This window comes from Typopeltis vanoorti, chromosome 16, assembly GCF_054136105.1.
Source record: "Typopeltis vanoorti isolate ZY-2024b chromosome 16, IOZ_Tvanoo_1.0, whole genome shotgun sequence".
Classification (NCBI taxonomy): domain Eukaryota; kingdom Metazoa; phylum Arthropoda; class Arachnida; order Uropygi; family Thelyphonidae; genus Typopeltis; species Typopeltis vanoorti.
This window is the reverse complement of record NC_143564.1, coordinates 97,709,359-97,732,166: the sequence shown is the minus strand read 5'-3', so window position 1 is coordinate 97,732,166 and position 22,808 is coordinate 97,709,359. Positions and strand designations below refer to the sequence as shown.

The following is a 22,808-nucleotide window of genomic DNA, read 5'->3' as shown; positions in this document are numbered from 1 at the left end:
GCAGGTAAAATTGAATTTCATATTGAAAAGAATAACATGTAAGAAAGTTTTATAGCGAATAACAGGTGAGCAGCTCTCAGATGTGAACTGTAGACTAACATACACAAACATGATTGAAGAAAAATGAAAGAGTTTGAGAACAGGAACCAAATTTCAGAGATTCAGTAGCAAACCTTGAAGAAAACCCTGATTGATTCAGCCAGAGAGGCATGTGGTGAGGTTGTCTGCAAGGATAGAAAAATCAGAACTCCCTGGTGGACACAGGAAGTTAAAGAGGCAGTGAAGGAAAAGAAGAAAGCATATCAAAAGTTGCTGCAAATAAGTCAGCTTGTGCTCTTAGAGAATACAGAGACAAATGTAAGAAAGCTAAATACTGTGTAAAAGTAGCTAAACAAAAGTCATGGGAGGACTTTGACAAGAACATAGAAAATAAATATCAACAAGGTGGCAAAATATTTTGAAGGTCGTTGAAGAAGCTCAGAAATGGAGGAAAGAGTGCTGTAAAAGGAATTAGAGATGATAAAGGTGGCATGAAAACAGGAGAAAAAGATATTCTTGAAGTATGCAGTAATTACTTTGAAAAACTGCTAAATGAAACAAGCAATGATGATAGCACAGTGGTAAAAAATACTCAACAGGCATACAGTCAGGAATACATAACCGTACTTGAAGTAGAAAAAACCATCAAAGGCTTGAAATGTGGAAAGGCAGCAGGAGTATTTCTGTATTCGACCAGAAATGCTGAAGTATGGTGGTATAAAAGTCTTACAGTGGCTGCACTGCATAGTTCAGAAGGCGTGGACAGAGGGACGAATTCCCGATGATTGGAGTAGAGCTCTCATAGTACACATATATAAGAAGGAGAAATAAAACTGAATGTGAGAATTACAGAGGTATCTCCCTACTGAGTGTTCCTGGGAAGATCTATGCAAGTATACTTGAGAAACGGTTGAGAAGAATTGTGGAAGAAAAGCTTGGTGAAGAACAAGCTGAACTCAGGCCAAATAAAGGCTGTCAGGATCAGATCTTCACATTACAACAAATATTTGAGAAATCATGGGAATATAACAAAGATCTGTATTTAAGTTTTGACGATCTGAAAATGCATATGAAAAGGTGCCAAGAGAGGGAAGCTATTCAATATGCTACAGTTCTATGTGTCAATGGGGCATTATATCAAGCAATACTTAGTCTTTATTTGAGTTATAAATCAGCAGTCAGGATTAAAGGGAGTACAGGAATATGGTTTAATGTTAAATCTGGTGTGAGACAAGGATGTACATTATCCCCTCTGTTATTCATTATCTATATGGATCATATTATGAAGGAAAGTGGTATTAAACATAATATCAGAAATGGAGATGTTAATGTCAGCTCTTTGCTTTATGCAAACGATATTATACTTCTAAATAAATTCACTACAAGTTTGCAAGATTCCCTGACTAAACTGAATAACTGTTGTAATAGATATGGTATGAAGGTCAGCATTACAAAGACAATGAAAATAGGTAGAATTGTTGAAAATGTCAGCATTAAAAAGACAAAGACAACGAAAATAGGCAGAAGCATTGAAAATATCAACTGCATTGTGAATGGAGAACTTATAGAAGAAATAAAACATTTTTAGTTACTTACGCATGATTTTTAGTGAAGATGGTAAATTAAATATGGAAATAGACAACAGAATCAAGAAAGCTGGTATGCCAGGAAGTCAGTTGAATAAATTTATATGGAATAAGAGAGAAATTAATCAAAACACTAAATTAGCTGTAGTTTGAACAAGACAATGTTCAAACCAATTTTAACTTATGGATCTGAGAGCTAGGTTAGAATTAAAAACACTTGACCAAAAACTAGAGACTGCAGATATGAGAGTCCTGAAAAATATTAGGGACATGAAAAGATAGCATCAAATCTGATAATTTGGAATCTCGACGGGTAACAGATTGATTTAGAGGAAAATTGTAGATAGGAAGTTAGTGATGATGTAAGTTTTTCCTGTAGTACTATCACATCCTGTACACCCCTTAAGGGTACATGTCAGGAATTTGATGATGATGGTTCGGAAGCATTTTTCTGTAATGTATCTTGGATGCTTCACTTAACAAAAAACAGTCACTCATATCTATATGAGCAGTGCAATGCAAGGAGCATGATTTTTTTTTTATCCTTTTCTGGTTATCTCATTATCCAGGTATTGTACCCACAATTCAAATGTGTCTGCTGTCATCTAAGCTTTCACATTTAATTATACTCGGCAATGTTTTAATAACTTTGAAGCATCTTTTTTTGTTTCTTTCTTCCCATTGTCGATTACCAATAGTTTTAAGTTTTTGTGTGCCTGTCATGTTTTCAGCTAGCAAAATAGTAATTCTTTCTTTTGTCTTATCTCTCTCCCCCACCAAAAAAAAAAAGTTTCTACAGAATACAGAAGTATTCTGCTTGGAAGCAGCTTGTAGAATGACCGTTTCATTTGGATTAAATGCCACCTTGTATCATAATTCTTCATTACACTTCTTTTTTCCTTTTAAGTGTTCATGGTGAGGCATTTTCATCATAAATCAGTTTTAAAAGATTGTCTATGGCAGGGTTTTATGCAGCCATCAGAATATCTGAAATCATCTAGACCAAGATGAAATCATCTAGACAAAGCAAGTGATAAAAACCCTAACTACAGAAATAATGTTCAAGAAGACAGAATTTTCCTGTTACTCTTGTCGTGTGACCACTCGTGCATGTTTAATGGAAATAGACACCACTGTCTACTCTAAATTGCATCCATAAATTTCAAAAATGCATTCGGATCACCATGTAAGCCTAAAAGAAAGCATCCATAGTACCTTATATTGGAATTTTAGAGTTTAACTTGAACAATTCTGTGTATTATTATTATTCCAGTTATTTTGTGATTTTCTTCACTTTTACATTATTATTTTCCAATGCACTCTATTTAAGATTTTTTATTATTATTATTATTTAATATTTGATTATTTAACAATTTTAATTCCAACACAAGAATAATAAGAAAACAATTAACATTAAATCAATGTTTGATTTATATTTTAGATCCCTGAAACATGAATTTCAGTTAATATAAATACCATATACTGCTTACAAGACCACTACACTGATCCCAAGTATTTTAAGTGAAGTGCAGGGAAAGATCGTAAATTTGCTCCTTTCTTCAATGTAAACAATTCTGGCAAGGAACTATTGCAATATTATGATTCTCTTGCAACTAGAGTATTACACTACAGCAGTGGTTCTCAAAGGGTGTGCCCTAGAAGATTTCCGGGTGCACCCTGTGGTATTCCAGAGAAATGTGTGTCCAGATATAAAAATAAATATAGTTACTCTATTATACCTTTTCATTACGGATATACCGCTCTTTTTGTCAACACATCATTATTATGTTAATTAACAGCGGTTTTTCTTGCAAAGAGAACAAGAATATGGTTTATTCTTGTTGTGTATATTACTTATTTTAAAAGTGTTGGAAGTGGATGTTATGTGCATATTACTTATTTTCAGATAAATACACCCACATAAAATGGATAGATTTCTCAAAAAGAAGTGTGATATTGAAGAATCAGATTCTGGAAGTGACAAAAGTTAAGTGCAAGTAAGAAAGCAAAATCGCAGCCTACTGGCAAATATAAGGAAAGTTATTTAAGCTTTGGTTTCACTTGGGCCAGAAGTGAAGATCATCCTTTGCCACTATGTTTAGTATGTGGATGTAAAATGGCAAATGAATCAGTGCTTCCTAGTAAATTGAGTAAACATTTTAAAACTATACACTCTAATTTACAAGATAAATCTGTAAGTTTTTTCAAGAGATTGTCTGAACAGCAAACAAAAGCAGCAAATTCTTTTAAAAGTATAATGACTGTTTCTGATAAAGCTCAAATCGCTTCTTATCAAGTCTCAGAACTGATAGCAAAAAATATGAAAGATCATACTTTAGGTGAGTCACTTATTTTGCCTGCATGCAAAAAAAATGGTCATGACAATGCTAGGAAATGAAGCAGCAATGAAAATAAGCATGATTCCTCTGTCCAACGATACAGTTCACAGGTGTATTATAGAAATGTCTTCTAACATCGAGAAAAATGTATGCAGTAATAAACTTCAGTATTCAAATTTTGCATTGCAAGTTGATGAGTCAACAAACATTACCAACAAGGTGCAACTCTTAGCATTCGTCCGTTTTATTAATGAAGATCAAGTAGTAAATCAGTTTCTTTTTTGCAAAGAATTAAGTGTGTCTACAAAAGGTGAGGACGTTTTTGACATTTTGAATAGCTATCTTGATAAATGGCAGTTAACATGGAAGTCATGTGTAGGCATTTGTACAGAGCCCCTTCCATGGTAGGCTGTGTTAAGGGCCTTACATCTTTTGTAAAAAAAACAAAATGAGAATATTATCGTAACTCACTGTTTTCTTCGTAGGGAGGCCTTGATGGCAAAAACATTGGGAGAAAAATTAAGAGAAGTTTTAGATCAAGTTTTCAGATGGTAAACTTTATTAAAACAAGACCTGTCAAATCGCGTTTATTCGAAAAGCTTTGTATCGATATGTATTCATAACACAGACGGCTGCTTTTACACACTGAGGTGAGGTGGCTGTCAAGAGGGAAAGTACTTACGACAAGAACTTCTTGTGTTTTTTGAAGAGATGAAACAATTATATTTTTGTAACCTCCTTCGGTGCAAATTTTGGATTGCCAGGTAACAGTATTTGGCCGATATATTTCAGCAGCTCAATATTTTGAATACTAGCATGCAAGGGAAAGAAGAAAATATTCTCACATCCACTGACAAAATGAAAGCATTTCAGAGAAAACTACAGATTTGGAAAAGAAAAGCTGTTGAAGGTAATTTGGAAATGTTTCCACTGGTAAGTAACACTTGCATAAATGAAACACTTCCAATAATAGTTGAACATTTAACAAGTTTAGAAGAAAAATTGAGTTCTTATTTTCCATCACTTAACATTGAACAATATGACTGGATTAGAAACCCATTTATGGAAACTTCAAGTGATTTTGGTTTAACATTAACAGAAGAAGAAGAACTGGCAGCTATATCCACTGATCATGGATTGATGATTAAACATAAGGAATTGTCTCTTGAAGCCTTTTGGATTTCTATAAAAGAAGAATATGTGTCAATATCTAAAAAAGCTTTGAACATTTTACTACAATTTTCAACATCATATTTATGTGAATTAGGATTTTTTACCCTCACCACAATTAAGTGTAAAAAGAGAGGAACTCTTCAATGTATTGACGAAGAAATGAGAGTTTGCCTTTCAAATATATGCCCAAACATTGAAGCAATCACTAGGACACATCAGGCTCATGTTTCTCATAAACACAAGAATGAATAAATTTAAGGTATGTTTCATTTTATTTTTTTTTATCGTATTATTTTTTTTCTGTGATATTTAACTTAATTATTATAACATATTTCTCAGAAATTTGTATATAGTGCACCTACAATTATTTGTAGGATTTTAAATGTGCCCTGACTTCAAAAAGTTTAAGAACCACTGCACTACAGTATGAACAAGCAGCTAAATAATCATTTAATTTCTTATATGAAAATTAATTAAAAAAAAAAAAAAAAAGACAAAATAACTGAAGCAAATTCTGTTGCTTTTACAGCATATCAGAAGTTATAAATGGATGATACATATCTGAAATCTTCTTCTTTCATATATAACTGAAATTAGGCATCTATAATTAATTCATTTCATAAGGTAAAGAATTAAAGTCTGTTCTCTGCACCTATCAAATAATGATTTAGTTTTTATCTTATTGATAAAATGAAATTGCTATTATTTATACATGCAAGAAAAGAACTATTATCCCTTACAGTTCTTAAGAAAATAGCATCAATTTATACCAGCTGTCCATCATTGGTGTTACTCTTTCTCTCTCCTCCTTCACCTCTCTCTCCCCCCCCCCTATATGTTGAACCACCAATCAACAAGTGGCTTATACACCACGGCAGTATCAATCCCTTCCCCACTTCCCTATGTGATCAGGTTACCAATTACAGTCCAGTAAGTACAAAGCATTGTACAATATGAAAAAATAAATAAATAAATAAATAAATAATAGAAAATATCATGACCAAGCTGCATCAAACAAGTAACAAATAAGATATGAAAATCAATTTTAGTAAAACAAAACTAATGGTAATAGGAAGAAAAATGGAAGTAATCCAAATGAAAATAGGAAACAATAATATAGAACAAGTAAAGCAGTTCAATTACCTAGGATCAATGATCACTGAAGATCTAGACTATTTTGAAACCATCAAACACAGAATCAATAATGGATGGATAACAATGGGCAGACTACAAAAAATATGGAACAATAAAAGATTAAGCAAAGAACTCAAATTAAAGATATAAAACAATGATAATGCCCACAGTACTCTATGTCTCAGAATGTTGGATCTTAAGAAAAAAAGAAATGGATAAACTCAATGCTTTTAAAATGAAATGCCTAAGAAAAATCAATAGAACAAACTGGACAATAAGAAAAACAAATGAAAAAGTCTGAGAAGAACTTAATTTTAAAGAAATGATAATTACAGAATTAAAAAAGAGCCAACTAAGCTGGTTTGGATCAAGAATGAACCCAGAAAGACTACCAAACATTCATTAAATAGAATTAAAGGACAATCCAGCAGAGGAAGATCATGAAAGAAATGGATTGACAACATTAAAGAAAGCATCCACTTAAACTCCATAATAGAACTTCATAAAAAGACAGCAGACAGGAAGAAATTGCAAAAATTTGTCTTTGAGGAACTCAACCTGCACATGAGCAGAAGAGAAGAAGAAAAGTACAAAGTTGGCTTATCACCTAAATCAGTAAGCAGCATTTATGGGATGATTATTTAACGATTTTAATTCCAACACAAGAATAATAAGAAAACAATTAATATTTATATATAAGATAAATAAATATTAATTAATTTATTACTATTTTCATGTTGTGAATTAAAATATTAAATAAACTAATCATGAACTGTCAATAGAGAAACCTTTCTACCTGTTTGACAGTTATGGGATGCTCTGTCTGTTCCTTTCTTATACTTTATTTATTCTGAAATGGTTTCAATGTGGCCAATTTAAAAATTGGCCACACTGAAGCATGTCATCATGTATTGTTCTCTATAGTTTCTGCCATTGCACCTCAAACCATGGTGATCTTTTCAAAAGTAATTTAAAACTGAATATAATGCAGCTGTTATTATGCACTTACATTTAACTGATTTAGTGAAACATGGCTGACTGTAGATGATATAGCTAGTGGGATTGAATGTGATGGGTATAGTGTGTTCAGGAATGACAGAGAGAATAAAATGGGGGGAGGTGTATTGTTGATGATAGCTGATGAGCTACAGCCAAGGAGAATAGAAGTTGAATTGCAGGATAGAGAAAAGAGCACATTTGAGGCCATTTCGTGTGAGATTGTGGCTAGCAGAACTAAATATACAATTGGGTGCTGCTATAGAGCAGGTGATGGAAAAGATGGTGGTGACAGTATGCACAAGCAAATAGAAGAAATGAGTGGAAGGAGGGTGATTATTATGGGAGATTTCAACTATGGTCGCATTGATTGGAGTGAGGAGAGGACACACGGGAGGAAGGAATTGGATTTTATGCGGTTATTAAGGGATAACTATCTGCAACAGCATGTAATGGAAAATACTAGGGGTCAGAGAGTGCTTGACCTAGTAATTACATCTGAGGATTTGGCTGTAACAAATATGACCACATTGCCACCAATCAGTGAGAGTGATCATAGGGTCTTGACTTGGGAGGTGGCTAAAGGTGTAGAATTTTCAATTAAGACAGGGTACATGTGGAATTATCGGGCTGGAAAGTATGACAAGCTTAGGAGTTTGATTGGCTCAGTGCCATGGCATGTACAACTGCAAGGACTAGAAGTTGATAGTGCATGGGAGGTAGTTAAGAAGTGCTTGCATGAAGCAATGGCTGACTGTATACCTAGAGTCCGAATAATAAATCAAGTAGGGGTTAAATGGATGAATAACACGATTAAGCTTGAGCTGCAAAAAAAGAAACAACTATGGAGGGAATTTAAGGAGAAAGGTGACCGGCAGGCACATGAACAGTATAAAGGGCAGGCCAGAAGGGTGACGAGTGTGGTAAGAAAAGCAAAAAGGATTACGAAAGAACATTGGCCATGCAGGCTAAAGAGAATCCTAAACAGTTTTTTAGATATGTAGCAAGTAAAAGGAAAAATGTACATGGCAGAATGATTTTAAAGAATGCCGATGGTAGGGAGGTAACTGAATCAGTTGAGATAGCTGAGTTACTGAGTGAGCACTTTGCAAGAATATATCATCCAGGTGGTGACATTGCAGAAACGAATAAACCAGTAGATTATACGGGAATTGTGGTGAATGAAGTGGAGGTGAGTAGTCTATTGCATAACCTCAATGTCAATACATCTGTGGGATTGGATGGTATACCAGCTCGTGTAGTACGAGAAGCAGCTAAAGAATTGTCAGTACCCTTGACCATTTTGTTTAATTTGAGTCTCGAGTCTGGGTTAGTCCCGAGCAGGTGGAAAGAGGGGAAAATAGTTCCACTGCATAAAGGTGGTTCCAAGACTGCTGTTGTAAATTACCGACCGATTAGCATATCAGGAATCATTGTCAAGATCTTAGAGAAATTAGTCAAGAAAAGAATACAGGATTGGATAGATGAAAATGGGATATTGTATGGGGGACAACATGGTTTTGTGAAGGGTAGATCATGCCTCAGTAACTTGCTCACGTTTTATAACACAGTGATGGCTGAACTGGATAGGGGTAATGGGTTTACAGTGATACTACTGGACCTTGCCAAGGCCTTTGACAGGATACCACATGGAACCCTAATCAGTAATCTGGAGCAGATGGGGATAGATATAGGGTTGGTAAGTTGAATAGGAGGGTGGTTGAAGGAGAGATACCAGAGAGTGGTTTATTCAGGAGTGGAGTCAAAAAGACGTCTTGTGACTAGTGGAGTGCCGCAGGGCTCTGTTCTTGGACCACTGCTTTTCAATTTGTTCATTAACGATATAGGAAAGGATCTGAGAGGAAGTGTTCACTTGTTTGCTGATGATGCAAAGTTGGGTAGAGCAATTGTGAGTGCACAGGATGTCAAAATTTTTCAGGATGATTTGGATAGTTTGGAGGACTGGGCTAGGAAAAATGGATGTCAGTTTAATGTGGCAAAGTGTAAGGTTATGCACTTTAGGGTGAAAAGAACAGCAGCAGTATATCACATTGGTGGAACCGTACTCCAGGAGATTGATGAGGCCAGGGATTTGGGAGTGCTGGTGGATAGGGAGTTGAAGTTTAGGGGGCACATTGCAAAAGTGACTAAAACAGCTCACCAAATCACTTGGCTTATGAAAAATACTTTAACATGCAGAGACAAACAAGTTGTTGTTCCTCTGTATTGAGCCTTGATAAGACCCCATCTGGACTTCTGTGCCCAGTTATGGGCACCAGGGTTTCTTCGTGATGGGGAGGATGTGGAGAGGGTCCAGAGACAAGTGACCAAGATGATAGCAGGTCTGTGGAATGAACCTTATGAGAATAGGTTGAGGATTTGTGGGTTGCAGAAATTGGACGATAGGCGAAGGAGGGGTGATATGATTGAGACATTCAAATTACTGAAGGGTTTTTATAAGATTGGTCCAGAAGATATTTTTGAAAATATGACTGGTGGTGGGAGGACTAGGGGCCATGCATGGAAGCTGGGCAAGAGCGTGGTTGACAAGGGTATTAGAGCTAGGTTTTTTACTTGGAGAGTGGTGAATGAGTGGAATAAGCTTCCAGAGTCAGTTGTGGGTGCTACGACCGTGAATGAGTTCAAGGCAAGATATGATAGATACTGTGTGAATGTTGAATAGTTGTTCCAGACATGATGTAAGGGCCTCCCTCGATGAGTCTGTCGACTCCTTGTTGTTTCCCGGAACAATAATAATACATACTGCTGCATGGCTAACTGTAGGAATTTGCAGTACGCATATCTCCATATCCTACTGTGGGGTGGTTAAGGGTCAAACCTATATAACTGAGAGGAGACCTCCACATAGCCTTTAAAAGGAATGCAGAGAACCGATCAGGGCTTCTGACCTAATGTTAAATCCTCACCTTCTCGTGGTGCACCTTTATGTATCTACCTGGATACTGAATGGACTAGGATGGGCTGGCAATTTGGGATTTGCCAACCAAATTGTATTCTTATTGGCTTAAACTAATATACAAAATGATGGCACAACATGACAGAATTTCATGCCAGCCGGGGCATCACCCGGTTAAACAAGGCCCCCCCCCTTTGTTTTCGTCAGGGAACCAGAGAAAATATTGAAAAGTCAGCTACTGGAACAAATCCTAAAACCCACTCCAACTCAATATCACAAGACATCAAGATCGGTACTATCAACATAAGAAGCCTGAATGGCAAAGAAATAGAGCTAGCTGAGGAATTGCATAAGTACCAAATCGACATAATAGGGCAGACTGAAACCAAAAAGGCAAAAACTGGCGAGATCTTTCTGAGCAATAAATACAAAATGTTATATTCAGGCAATGACAATCAAGGAAAAGAAGGAGTAGCCATAGTATTCAACAATAAATATGAGGCTAATCTTCTTGAATGGCAGGCAGTCTCAATTAGAGTGATATGGGCAAATATCAGAATGGGGAACTGGACTCCTATGGTCCCACAGAAGGTTCTACTAAAGTAGAAGTGGAGGAATTTTTTGAGGCTTTAGAGAAAGCAACTAACACAATGAAAAAGGAAAAGCTGGTCCTTGTTGGGGATCTAAATAGTAGCGTAGGAAATGATTGTGAGACAAACAAAAATATTTTGGAAAAGTTTGGAGAAAAGAGCAAAGCTAATAATAATGGCAAATATCTGTTGGCTTTCTGCTCAGGACATGGACTGGTTATTACTAACACAATGTTCCGACACAAAAATGTGCACGAATTCACATGGAGAGAAGAGGCAAGGAATAAGAAAAGTCTCATTGACTATGTTATTGTTGATAGTGATGTTTTCTCCCTGGTGCAGGACACCAGAGTGTACAGAGGATTTGAAATTGGAAGTGATCACTATTTAGTCTTGAGCAGAATAAAATTAAAATTCATATTGAAAACAATAACATGTAAGAAAGTTTTAAAGCGAATAACAGGTGAGCAGCTCTCAGATGTGAACTGTAGACTAACATACACAAACATGATTGAATAAAAAATGAAAGAGTTTGAGAACAGGAATCAAACCTTGGAGATTCAGTGGCAAGTCCTGAAGAAAACACTGACTGATTCAGCCAGAGAGGCATGTGGTGAGGTTGTCTGCAAGGATAGAAAAATCAGAACTCCATGGTGGACACAGGAAGTTAAAGAGGCAGTGAAAGAAAAGAATAAAACTTATCAAAAGTTCCTGTCAAAAAAGTCAGCTTGTGCTCTTATAGAATACAGAGACAAATGTAAAAAAACTAAACACTCTGTAAAACTAGCTAAACAAAAGTCATGGGAGAACTTTGGTAAGAACATAGAAAATATATATCAAGAAGGTGGAAAGTTATTCTGGAGGTTGTTGAAGAAGCTCAGAAATGGAGGAAAGAGTGCTGTAAAAGGAATTAGAGATGATAAAAGTGATATGAAAACAGGAGAAAAAGATATCCTTAAAGTATGGAGTAATTACTTTGAAAAACTGCTAAATGAAACAAGCAGTGATGATAGCACAGTGGTAAAAAACACTGACCAGGCATGTAGTTAGGAATACATATCCACACTTGAAGTAGAAAAAGCAATCAAAAGACTGAAACGTGGAAAGGCAGCAGGAGTAGATGATATTTGACCAGAAATGCTCAAGTACGAGGTATAAAGGTCTTACAGTGGCTGCACTGCAGAGTTCAGAAGGCCTGAACAGATGGAATAATTCCCGATGATTGGAGTAGAGCTCTCATAGTACCCATATATAAAAAAGGAAATAAAACTGAATGTAAGAGATTTACAGAGGTATTTCCCTACTGAGTGTTCCTGGCAAGAGATATGGCAAGTATACTTGAGAAATGGTTGAGAAGGATTGTGGAAGAGAAGCTTGGTGAAGAATAAGCTGGATTCAGGCCAAATAGAGGGTTGTCAGGATCAGATTTTCGCTTCACGACAGATAATTGAGAAATCATGGGAATATAACAAAGATCTCTATTTAAGTTTTGTAGATCTGGAAAAGGCATATGACAAGGTGCCAAGAAAAAAGATATTCAAAGTGCTACAGTTATATGGTGTCAATGGGGAATTATATCAAGCAATACTTAGTCTTTATTTGAGTTGTAAGTCAGCAGTTAGAATTGAAGGAAGTACAGGAAAATGGTTTGATGTTAAATCTGGTGTCACACAAGGATGTACATTATCCCCTCTCTTATTCATTATCTATATGGAACACATTATGAAGGAAAGTGGTATTAAAACTGATATCAAAATTGGAAATGTTAATCTCAGCTCTTTGCTTTATGTGGATGATGTTATACTTCTAAATAAGTCACCTATAAGTCTGCAAGATTCCTTGACTAAAGTGAATAACTGTTGTAAAAGAGATGAAGGTCAGCATTAAAAAGACAAAGACAATGAAAATAGGCAGAATCATTGAAAATATCAACTGCATTGTGAATGGAGAACCTATAGAACAAGTAAAACATTTCAGCTACTTAGGCACTATTTTTATCGAAGATGGTAAATTAAATATGGAAATAGACAACAGAATCAACAAAACTGGTATGATAGGAAGTCAACTCAATAAATTTATATGGAATAACAGAAAAATTATCCAAAACAAAGCTGCATACAAGATAATTTTCAAACTAATTTTAACTCATGAATCGAAGAGCTGGGTTAGAAGTAAAACATTTGACCAAACACTAGAGACTGCAGATATGAAAGTCCTGAGAAAGATTAGGGGCATGAATAGATGGTATCAATGGCAATATCATATTAAAAACGAGGATATCAGGAAAGAATTTGCCACTGTCAGCATCCAGGAATGTGTTAGAAGAGCTAATCTTAGGTGGCATGGTCACTCAAACAGAATCGGAGAGGAAAGATTAGCAAAACAAGTGTCTGTCAGGCTGGCAGGAAAAAGATCCAGAGGAAGACCAAGATATACGTGGATTGATACAAGAAATATAAGATCTGATCATCTTGACAGGTAACAGACTGATTTGGAGGAAAATTGTAGATAGAAAGTTAGTAATGATGTAAATTTTTCATGTAGTGGTATTATATCCTGTACACCCTTTGAGGGTATATATTAGGAATTTGATGATGATACTCTGTTGTAAAAAAAAAAAAAAACTAATTTATGCTTTCTAGTTACAACACAATACATTGAAATGAAATAACACTAAAAATGAAATTATAAAATGACAAAAGAATCTAGTTTAATCCTTAGCTAATCAATGTTCAAAATAGTTCATAATGGCCAGTTCTTCAAACTCTGGTGGGTGGAAAGATGATCAAAACAAAGATTCTAATGCTTAGTTTGAGATAAGTTCGAAAATTCATAATAAAATTCATAGTTACCCAACTGAATTCCAGTACTCTTTGGAGTAGTTATATCCTCAGAATGGAGGTGGGGAGAGGCAATCATTTTTCCTTAATGTGAACCTTGACTTATAACAAACTATATCTCTGGCCCCTATGGGTTCAGTGTAGTGGGCATCTACTTGTACATAAGCAATGAACATGTGAATGAAATTTTTTATTCACATGTTCATTTGAAAAGTGACTACCCTATACAACTAAACTAAATCAACTGCAGATGTTCTCTGGGCAGTACATCTGTTATGCAAGATGAAAAACCAGAGTTTCTTTGAGGGAAAATTTTGCTCTCCCTATATAAAACCAGCTAACTGATAGTCGCCTTATAAAAGCACCTGATATTCAATGTGTGATGTAACCTTGTGTCTTTCAGATCAAATGACATTGTCACTGTTAACTCAGCTATAAAGGCATAATAATAATGAAATCATAACACTAGCTGACCTGGTTACTAAGTGGATAGTATATCCACTCTCCAATCAAAAATATGCCAGTTTAAATCCCACTGTGGGCATGGATGTTTGCGAATGACTTGAGACATGAATTTTATTGCCTGACATGAGACCAGCATACAGCTTATCAGTAGGTTCCATATTTCGTCTCCAGAGTAGAGTTCTGCATTGTGTTATCTTCAGCCCATCTAGCACTAATACATATGACTTTAGATTTACACCCTTTCATAGTAGGATTTACATTAAAAAACTAATTATAAATAGCTATGATAAAAATAAATAATGAATTTATTATATTAGTAATTTATTAAACTGGTAAAAAATAGTACATTAATGGAAATAAATGAAATCCTATTATGTGGTAGAATGAGATGCAAAAATAGCAAAACAGATAATTACCATCTGATAAAGGACTAAATTTGGTTGAGCTGCATTTCTCAGGATTAGGACAGCAAGAAGGTTTTTGCATAAGAAAATTCTGTTGAATATCAGCATTAAGAGTAAACTGAAACTTGCATTTGTTGCAAATATATTCTTTACAAAATTCTAACATCTTCACAGATGTTGTTCTTATGACAGTACCTAAATTCAAATAATGCAAAAAAAAATTTACGATAATGAAATTCACCAATCCTCATATAACTCATGAAAAGCATTGTTTCACAAACTCATCATATAGCAAAACGTAAAACTTAATGTGTGTGTATGAAAGACTATTATGCATGCATTCAACATCTACATGCCTTTCACATACAAACTCAGCTGAATACATGTTAAAAAGCATTCAACATTAACATGACTCTCATACATTTTACATGGAAGACTGATATACTTTATATGGAAGACATGAGAAAACATGTTAGAGTCATGAACAAATCACTATAAACAAATGACAATAAATATTTCACATCTTGAAACATAAGAGGAAATGAAGCTCTTTAAAAAGTATCTATATAAACATTATCTGAGTTTCAAAAATAAAATTTTTATGTGTATCTGAAGGGGTGGATATATTCTGCTACTTTATATTAGGAGGATAATGGCCTGTTTACACATTCCCACAGCTTTTGGTAAAATCGACAGAATATTTGTTGTATAAGAACTTAGACCATAATTGTTAACAATACTTTTTCAGTATATCTAAATAATTAACCTGCAAAGTCTCACAAAAAATGACTTCATCAGGCTTAAATTAATATCGCAGATAATTTTTGGGAAAAATAATATTTCATAACATATTTACAAATTCTAAGAATGTACAATAAAATAGAATTACTAAACACAATAATAAAGGAACATGACATTCTTTAACAATAATACGGTTATCAGATGTATAGAAAAGTTCAGATGTTTGCAATTGCACATCTTTGATTTTTTTGCAGTTTAATTCACAACAAAAGTAGAATAAGAAAACAAATAAGATTTATTTTAATTCTTTAGATGCTAATATTTTGCTGGTTTATACCCAAAGAGTCTTCAGAGTGCAGTTTGGTACAGCATGCAAACAGCAACAATCAGTTAAAAGTGGGAACAGTTTAAAATTGAAATCAAGAATACTAAGAATTAAAGTCCTAACTGGTGCCATCTGATAAAGAGAATATTAATTTGATCTTAAAACGACTGTCTCCCAGATTTTTAGCAAATTAATAGAGCCACAGTCGTTTAGGTTTGGGGAATGTTTCATAGCTGCTGCCGACTCCAAAAACAGTCTCTCCAACTTATAATCACTTCCGTGTAACATTTTGGTTTTTTCCATCTTATCTGAACAGGTGTCCAAAGCATGGTGTGACAGTTCCAACTTGCCATAAAATCTGTTGACATTCACCTCAAAGAACATAGATAAGAAATGTATTTTCCACAATGGTTATGACAAGTTGTGACTGGAAGACCATAATTTTGACTTCTCTTCCCACAGGGTTAGATGGGAGAAAAGCTACATAGAAGTCATTACAAGCTGAGAAGTTTGATAAGTTTTAATATACCAACTAGATTTTGAATGATCAATGAAGAAAGAAAGAAAGAAGAAATTTCAAATTGATCATTTGAAAGGTGAAATGCATGTGTGTGTGTTGAAAGTTTTTTTTTTTCAACTGGTTATATTATAAATTAAAGATGCCAAGAAATTATATTCTTGATTTAATCCTTTATCTGGGTGTAAGCAAAGAGTGTTTGCACGTGAAGTATCTTCATGACTGGGTTACTAGTATGTAGAGGCTAATGACATCAAATAAATTGCCTTAGTATCCCACAATGCAAATTACACATCCTTTCAGATGTGTATAATGCAATGCATTATGGAAAGGGTAGCCACATCCAGAAGAGATATCAAGGTTGAAATAATGCAAAAGTCATATATAGTTGACCCTTGAACAACATGTATTTGAATTGCATGGGTCCACTTATACGTGGATGTTTTTCAATAATTATACTGGAAAAATGTTTGGAGATTTATGACAATTTGAAGAAAATCGCAGACAAAAACCATATAGCCTAGAAATATCAAAAATATTAAGAAAAAGTTAGGTATATGTAGATACTAGTCTATTTTATCATTTACTACCATAAAATATACACAAATCTATTATAAAAAGTTAAAATTTATCAAAACGTATGCACACAAACACTTACACAGACCATCTATGGTACCATTCGCAGTCGAGAGAAATGTAAACAAACATAGAGATGCAGTATTAAATCATACCCATAAAATTAACTGTTATTAATTAATTAGCATAAAATAAAAAAATTATAATGATTCATTCACTAATGTATAGGCTAGGCTACAATGAAGCAATTGTATTGATTGCACTAGCTACCATAAAGTAATCAATCATACTGCTGCTTCTTCGTTATCAATGCATGAATCATCATTCATGTAAAGAAATATGAATTTCTTTTTCATGTTATCTTTTCATTTTTGATGTCTAGTGTTAGTAATATGTTTTGTTTTGTATCATATAAGACAATATTGATGTAGGTACTGACAGACAGATGATTCATCTTGTAAACAGATGGTGTAAACTTTCGGTATTGACAAATAGAGTACAACACCATAAATATATTTTCTCTTTCTCAAGATTTTCTTAATAACATTTTCTTTTCTCTAGCTTACTTATTGTAAGAATGCAGTATATAATACATATAACATACAAAATATGTGTTAATCAACTGTTTATGTTGTCAGCAAGGCTTCTGGTCAACAGTAAGCTATTAGTAGTTAAGTTTTTGGGGAGTCAAAAGTTATATGTGGATTTTTGACTGTGTGGGATCGGTGCCCTTAACTCCCACATTGTTTGAGGGTCAACTGTAACCATATTATGAAAATACTGAATTAGAGTTAGATGTCAAAAGAGATGTTGGCTCCCAGTGATGAGACCTCAATAAAGATCAAAACTAGTCTGGCTATTGGCCCATCCCATAATGCATTGAATTATACACATCTGAGAGGATGTGTGTTTTGCATTATGGGATACTAAGACAATGCAACTATTCACTATCCAGTCGTGAAGATACTTCATGCATAAACACGGTTTACATACACTTGGATAAAGAATCAACCGAGAATATAATTTCTTGGCAACTTTAATTTACAAATATATATTTGTGTATTTAAACCAGTGCTTCAAACTGTATTAATCTCAAATCTTCCTTACCTTAGAATCTTGTTCTGACATATGAGGTGGTGTATCAAACACCTCTCTAAATAGGCTCCATGCTATATGGGATGCTAAGACAATGCAACTATTCACTATCCAGTCGTGAAGATACTTCAAGCATAAACACGGTTTACATATACTTGGATAAAGAATCAACCAAGAATACAATTTCTTGGCATCTTTAATTTACAAATATATATTTGTGTATTTAAATCAGTGCTTCAAACTGTATTAATCTCAAATCTTCCTTACCTTAGCATCTTGTTCTGACATATGAGGTGGTGCATCAAACACCTCTCTAAATATGTTCTATGCTAAATCCAGAAGAAGACAATTCAGAAAAAAATAGATCCTTCTCGTACACTCCCTATATCATACAGGTATATTGATTTAGTTTTATGCTCTTCTATGGATATTTTCCTGGACACCGTTCTGTTCAGCCAGCTGACACTGTTCTTTCACTTCCATCAAAACCATAAACAAACAAGCTGCTAGTCAACAACCATTCACTATCCAGTTTCAAAAATGCCACACCAACATCTTATCTTCCTCTTTCATACCTTCTATCTCTGTGCTCTGGAACAAACTTTCCCACACAGATTTCCCTAAGGGGCAAAACCTCCAATCAAATCTTTTTGGGAAGAATTTGATGGAATATATCAACAAGTTCCATCAAATTCTTCCCAAAAAGATTTCTCTAAGGGCTACAACTTCAAGTACCTCTAAACACATACCAACCAGTTCCATCAAATTCTTCTTGACCACCTGCTCTCACACAGAGCATTGATGTGCTAAAGATATATGATCTGTTATGGGGGAACTAATAAAAAACAAGTTTAGTACTACTGTATATCTCATCATTAGAATACCTGATAACCCGAACCACTCCCCAAACACCCTAGATCTCTTTCTCACCAATGACCCTTCCAAATACACAGTGAATGTGGTGCCCCCCCCCCAGGTAATTCCAACTACAATCTAGTGCTCATGTCCTCCCTCATGCAACAATGCTTACACAGCCACTCTTATATACAAGGGTAGTTTGGCATTATAACAGTGCCAAGTGGGACAGCCTCCATAACTGCTATGCCTCATTCCATGGTTGGACAATTGCTTGTGAACCCAAACATGCACCAAAGTAATCCTCACTGACATAGAAACATACATCCCCATAGTACTCTGACCTGTCATTCCCTAACTGAACCCTGGTTTTCCAAAAGATGCACCAAGGCCGTACAAATGAAAAACCAAACATACCATAACTGGCTCAAATCAAGAATTCCATTCTCCTTTAGAGCTTATACTCAAGTCCAAAACAGATGCAAAAAAACAGTCAATGATTCAAAAACAGAGTTTGAAAGAGCAAAATAGTAGCCTGTCCAAATAGCAGCAATTGGTTGTCTCTCGCCTGTCTCTCGCCACAGCAATTGGTTGTCTCTCGCCTGTCTCTCGCCACAGCAATTGGTTGTAACTTCTGCCCAACACTACTGCCACCCCCATCATACCCAAATGGCTCTATTGCATCATCACCTATAGAAAAAGCCAATCTCCTGGCCTCACACTTTGCTCCCAATGCATGCATAACTGACAATTGTAAATGTCCCCCCCCGCAACCATTCCAGATGCCCCAATATCCTTTTGCCAGAAAGAGATCAGAAAAATACTGTCCAAATTAGACACAAAACAAAAAAGTTTCCTGGCCTTGGTGACATTCCTCCAATTGTCCTGATAGTTTGTGCACCAGAACTGACTCCTATCCTATGTCACCTATATATACTGTCTTACTCCACTGGTATCTATCGCACAGCCTGGAAATTATTCATCCCATTTCCAAGAAGGGTGACAAGTCACTGCCATCCAACTACCATCCTATCTCACTCTCAGTCCTGTCTAAAATAATGGAAAAAATCATCAATTCCCAACTCCTACACTACCTTGAAGGCACCACCTAATAAACAACTGCCAGTATGGATTCTATCACTGCTGATCAACAGGAGATCTGCTCACATATGTCATGGAGAAGTTTGGCGAATCTCAAGTGGTTCTGTCTGGAAGCACACTGTGTGTGGTGGTGGATGGTTCCTTATCCACCATTCAACTAATGCTGGGGTTCCACAAGGTTCTATCCTCTCACCAACCCTCCTGGGTTGATGAGAGGACAGACCAATATCGAAACAGACAAAAGAAGTCAACTGAATAAATTTATATGGAATAAGAGAGAAATTAGTCAAAACACTAAATTAGCTGTATGCAAGACTGTGTTCAAACCAATTTTAACTTAGGGATCTGAGAGCTGGGTTAGAAATAAAACACTTGACTAAAGACTAGAGACCACATCATCATCATCATCATCATCAAATTCCTGCCATGTACCCTCAAGGGGTGTACAGGATATGACAGTACTACATGAAAAAATTACATCATTACTAACTTCCTATCTACAATTTTCCTCCAAATCAGTCTGTTACTTGTCAAGACTCCAACATTATCAGATCTTATATTTCTATCGTCTAAGGCACTTTGTACTGTATCAATCCACCTATATCTTGGTCTTCCTCTGGGTCGTTTTCCTGCCAACCTGGCAGAGAACACTTGTTTTGCTAATCTTTCCTCTCCCATTCTATTTAAGTGACCATACCATCTGAGATTAGCTCTGCTAACGCATTCCTGGATGCTGACAATGTCAAGTTCTTTCCTAATATCCTCATTTTTAATATGATATTGCCATTGATGCCATCTGTTCACGCCTCTAATCTTTCTCAGGACTCTCATATCTGCGGTCTCTAGTCTTTGGTCAAGTGTTTTACTTCTGACCCAGCTCTCAGATCCATAAGTTAAAATTGGTTTGAACACAGTCTTGTATACAGCTAATTTAGTGTTCCGACTAATTTCTTTCTTATTCCATATGAATTTATTCAATTGACTTCCCACGATACCAGCTTTGCTGATTCTGTTGTCTATTTCTATATTTAGTTTACCATCTTCAGTAAAAATTGTGCCTAAGTAGCTGAAATGTTTTACTTGTTCCACAGGTTCTCCATTCACAACACAGTTGACATTTTCAATGATTCTGCCTATTTTCATTGTCTTTGTCTTTTTATTGCTGACCTTCATACCATACTAGAGACCACAGATATGAGAATCCTGAGAAAGATTAGAGACACGAACAGATGGCATCAATGGCAATATCATATTAAAAATGAGAATATTAGGAAGGAACTTGGCATTGTTAGCAGAGCTAATCTCAGGTGGAATGGTCACTTAAACAGAATGGGAAAGGAAAGATTAGCAAAACAAGTGTTCTCTGCCAGGTTGGAGGAAAAAGACCCAGAGAAAGACCAAGATATGGGTGGATTGATACAGTAAAAAGTGCCTTAGACGACAGAAATATAAGATCTGATAATGTTGGAGTCATGACGAATAACAGATTGATTTGGAGGAAAATTGTAGATAGGAAGTTAGTAATGATGTAAATTTTTCATGTAGTACTATCATATCTTGTACACTCCCTTGAGGATACATGTCAGGAATTTGATGATGATGACAGGTATGGGGTTGGTGAGGGATGTTTGACTAGAGGTGATGAGAAGAATGGTTTGGTTTATGTTTTATTGGCACAAGGACAACAAAGGTCAAACTGTGCCACAGCAAAGGTTACAGCAGTACATAAATAGTCAAAGATAAATTAGCAAATATGCATGTACAAAAATTAAATTAAGTAATGCAGCATCTACATATAAACAAAATTACAGCAAAGGTCACAGCAGCACACAAAGACAAATTAGCCAATAGGGTACATATCAGGAATTTGTTGATGATGATGATATGTATGTACAAAAATCAAGTCTGGCTATGCAGCACCCACATAAACAAAACCACAGCATAAGCCACAGCAGTACATAAATAGTCAACATAAATTAGTATATAATATGTATGTACAAAAATTACGTTAAGCAATGCAGTATCATATCTACATATAAATAAAATTACAGCAAGGGTTAGAGTACTACATAAATAGTCAAAGATAAATTATTAAATAATATGTATGTACAAAAATTATATTAAGCAATGCAGTTATCTACATATAGATAAAATTGCAGTCAAATGTGTTTGTATAAATTGATTTTTTTGTAAAAAGTTAAAAACACCATGCAATTTGTCTGAATCTGATAACATGCTTGAGTGTATAGGGCTCAGCTAGATAAGTAAAAATATCATTCCTCTCTCGAGTGAAGTGCTGGTACTCCACCAGAATATTACTAATGGTGAGATGGGTGTTGCATTTCTCACACCATAGGTGGGTCATTGGCTCTCAGTAAATAAGCATGTATAAGATGACTGTGACCTATTCAGAGCTAACAAGAACAACTTCCTCTGTTTGAACCCTATGAAGGCAAAACTGCCAAATTTAATTTCAGGTTTAATTTGGTATAGCTTATTATTAATCTCGCTGTTCCAAGATAGCTGCCATTAGGATAGCAGTTTTTGTATGATAATGTGCCGATAATCCGTGTGTGGTACAAGTGATTGGTAGATGATTAAGAAATGAACTGACCTTGTTGCAGTATTTGCAGCCTCATTTCCCTTAATCCCAACATGGCTTGGAATCCAATGGAAGCGAACAATGAGGTATAGCTTCCATAACTAAAAGAGGTGTTAAATTCAAGAGAGCACTACAGAGTACTTTACAAGTCTGAATACATTATGCACCTTTTGAAGCAATAGAATCTAATGTATTTTAATGCAATCTCTGTCACGTACAGCTCTGCTGTAAAGTTACTACACTCTGGTGGGATTTGTGCAGATATGATGATGTCTGGAAAGATGGCAGAAGATTCTATCAGGTCCTCCAATTTTGAATTGACTATGTAGGCAGGTACAAAATCAGAGTATTCAGTTCTGTGAGCTTTGAAGAGCTGCTATTAGACAACTGGAGGGCTGGAAAATTTTGGTAGCCTGATGAAAGAAAAGATACATGCTGACATGTTTGATTGCCATGGTGAAAGTGGATTTCACAGCTTCTGAGTTGTCTGCTGCAATTTCTAGAGCTGGTAGG

General features: G+C 35.3%; 1 protein-coding gene across 2 annotated transcripts in view; it reads right to left on the bottom strand.

Annotated features, from left to right (window-relative positions):
• The window catches only part of LOC150098209 (uncharacterized), a 271,336-nt gene that overhangs the window by 188,665 nt on the left and 59,863 nt on the right, over positions 1-22,808 (bottom strand). For both annotated transcript variants that reach the window (XM_090406181.1, XM_090406182.1), the window contains exon 5: positions 14,496-14,678. In XM_090406181.1, coding sequence (XP_090262307.1) covers positions 14,496-14,678 — 183 coding nt within the window. The remainder of the gene's footprint in view (positions 1-14,495; positions 14,679-22,808) is intronic.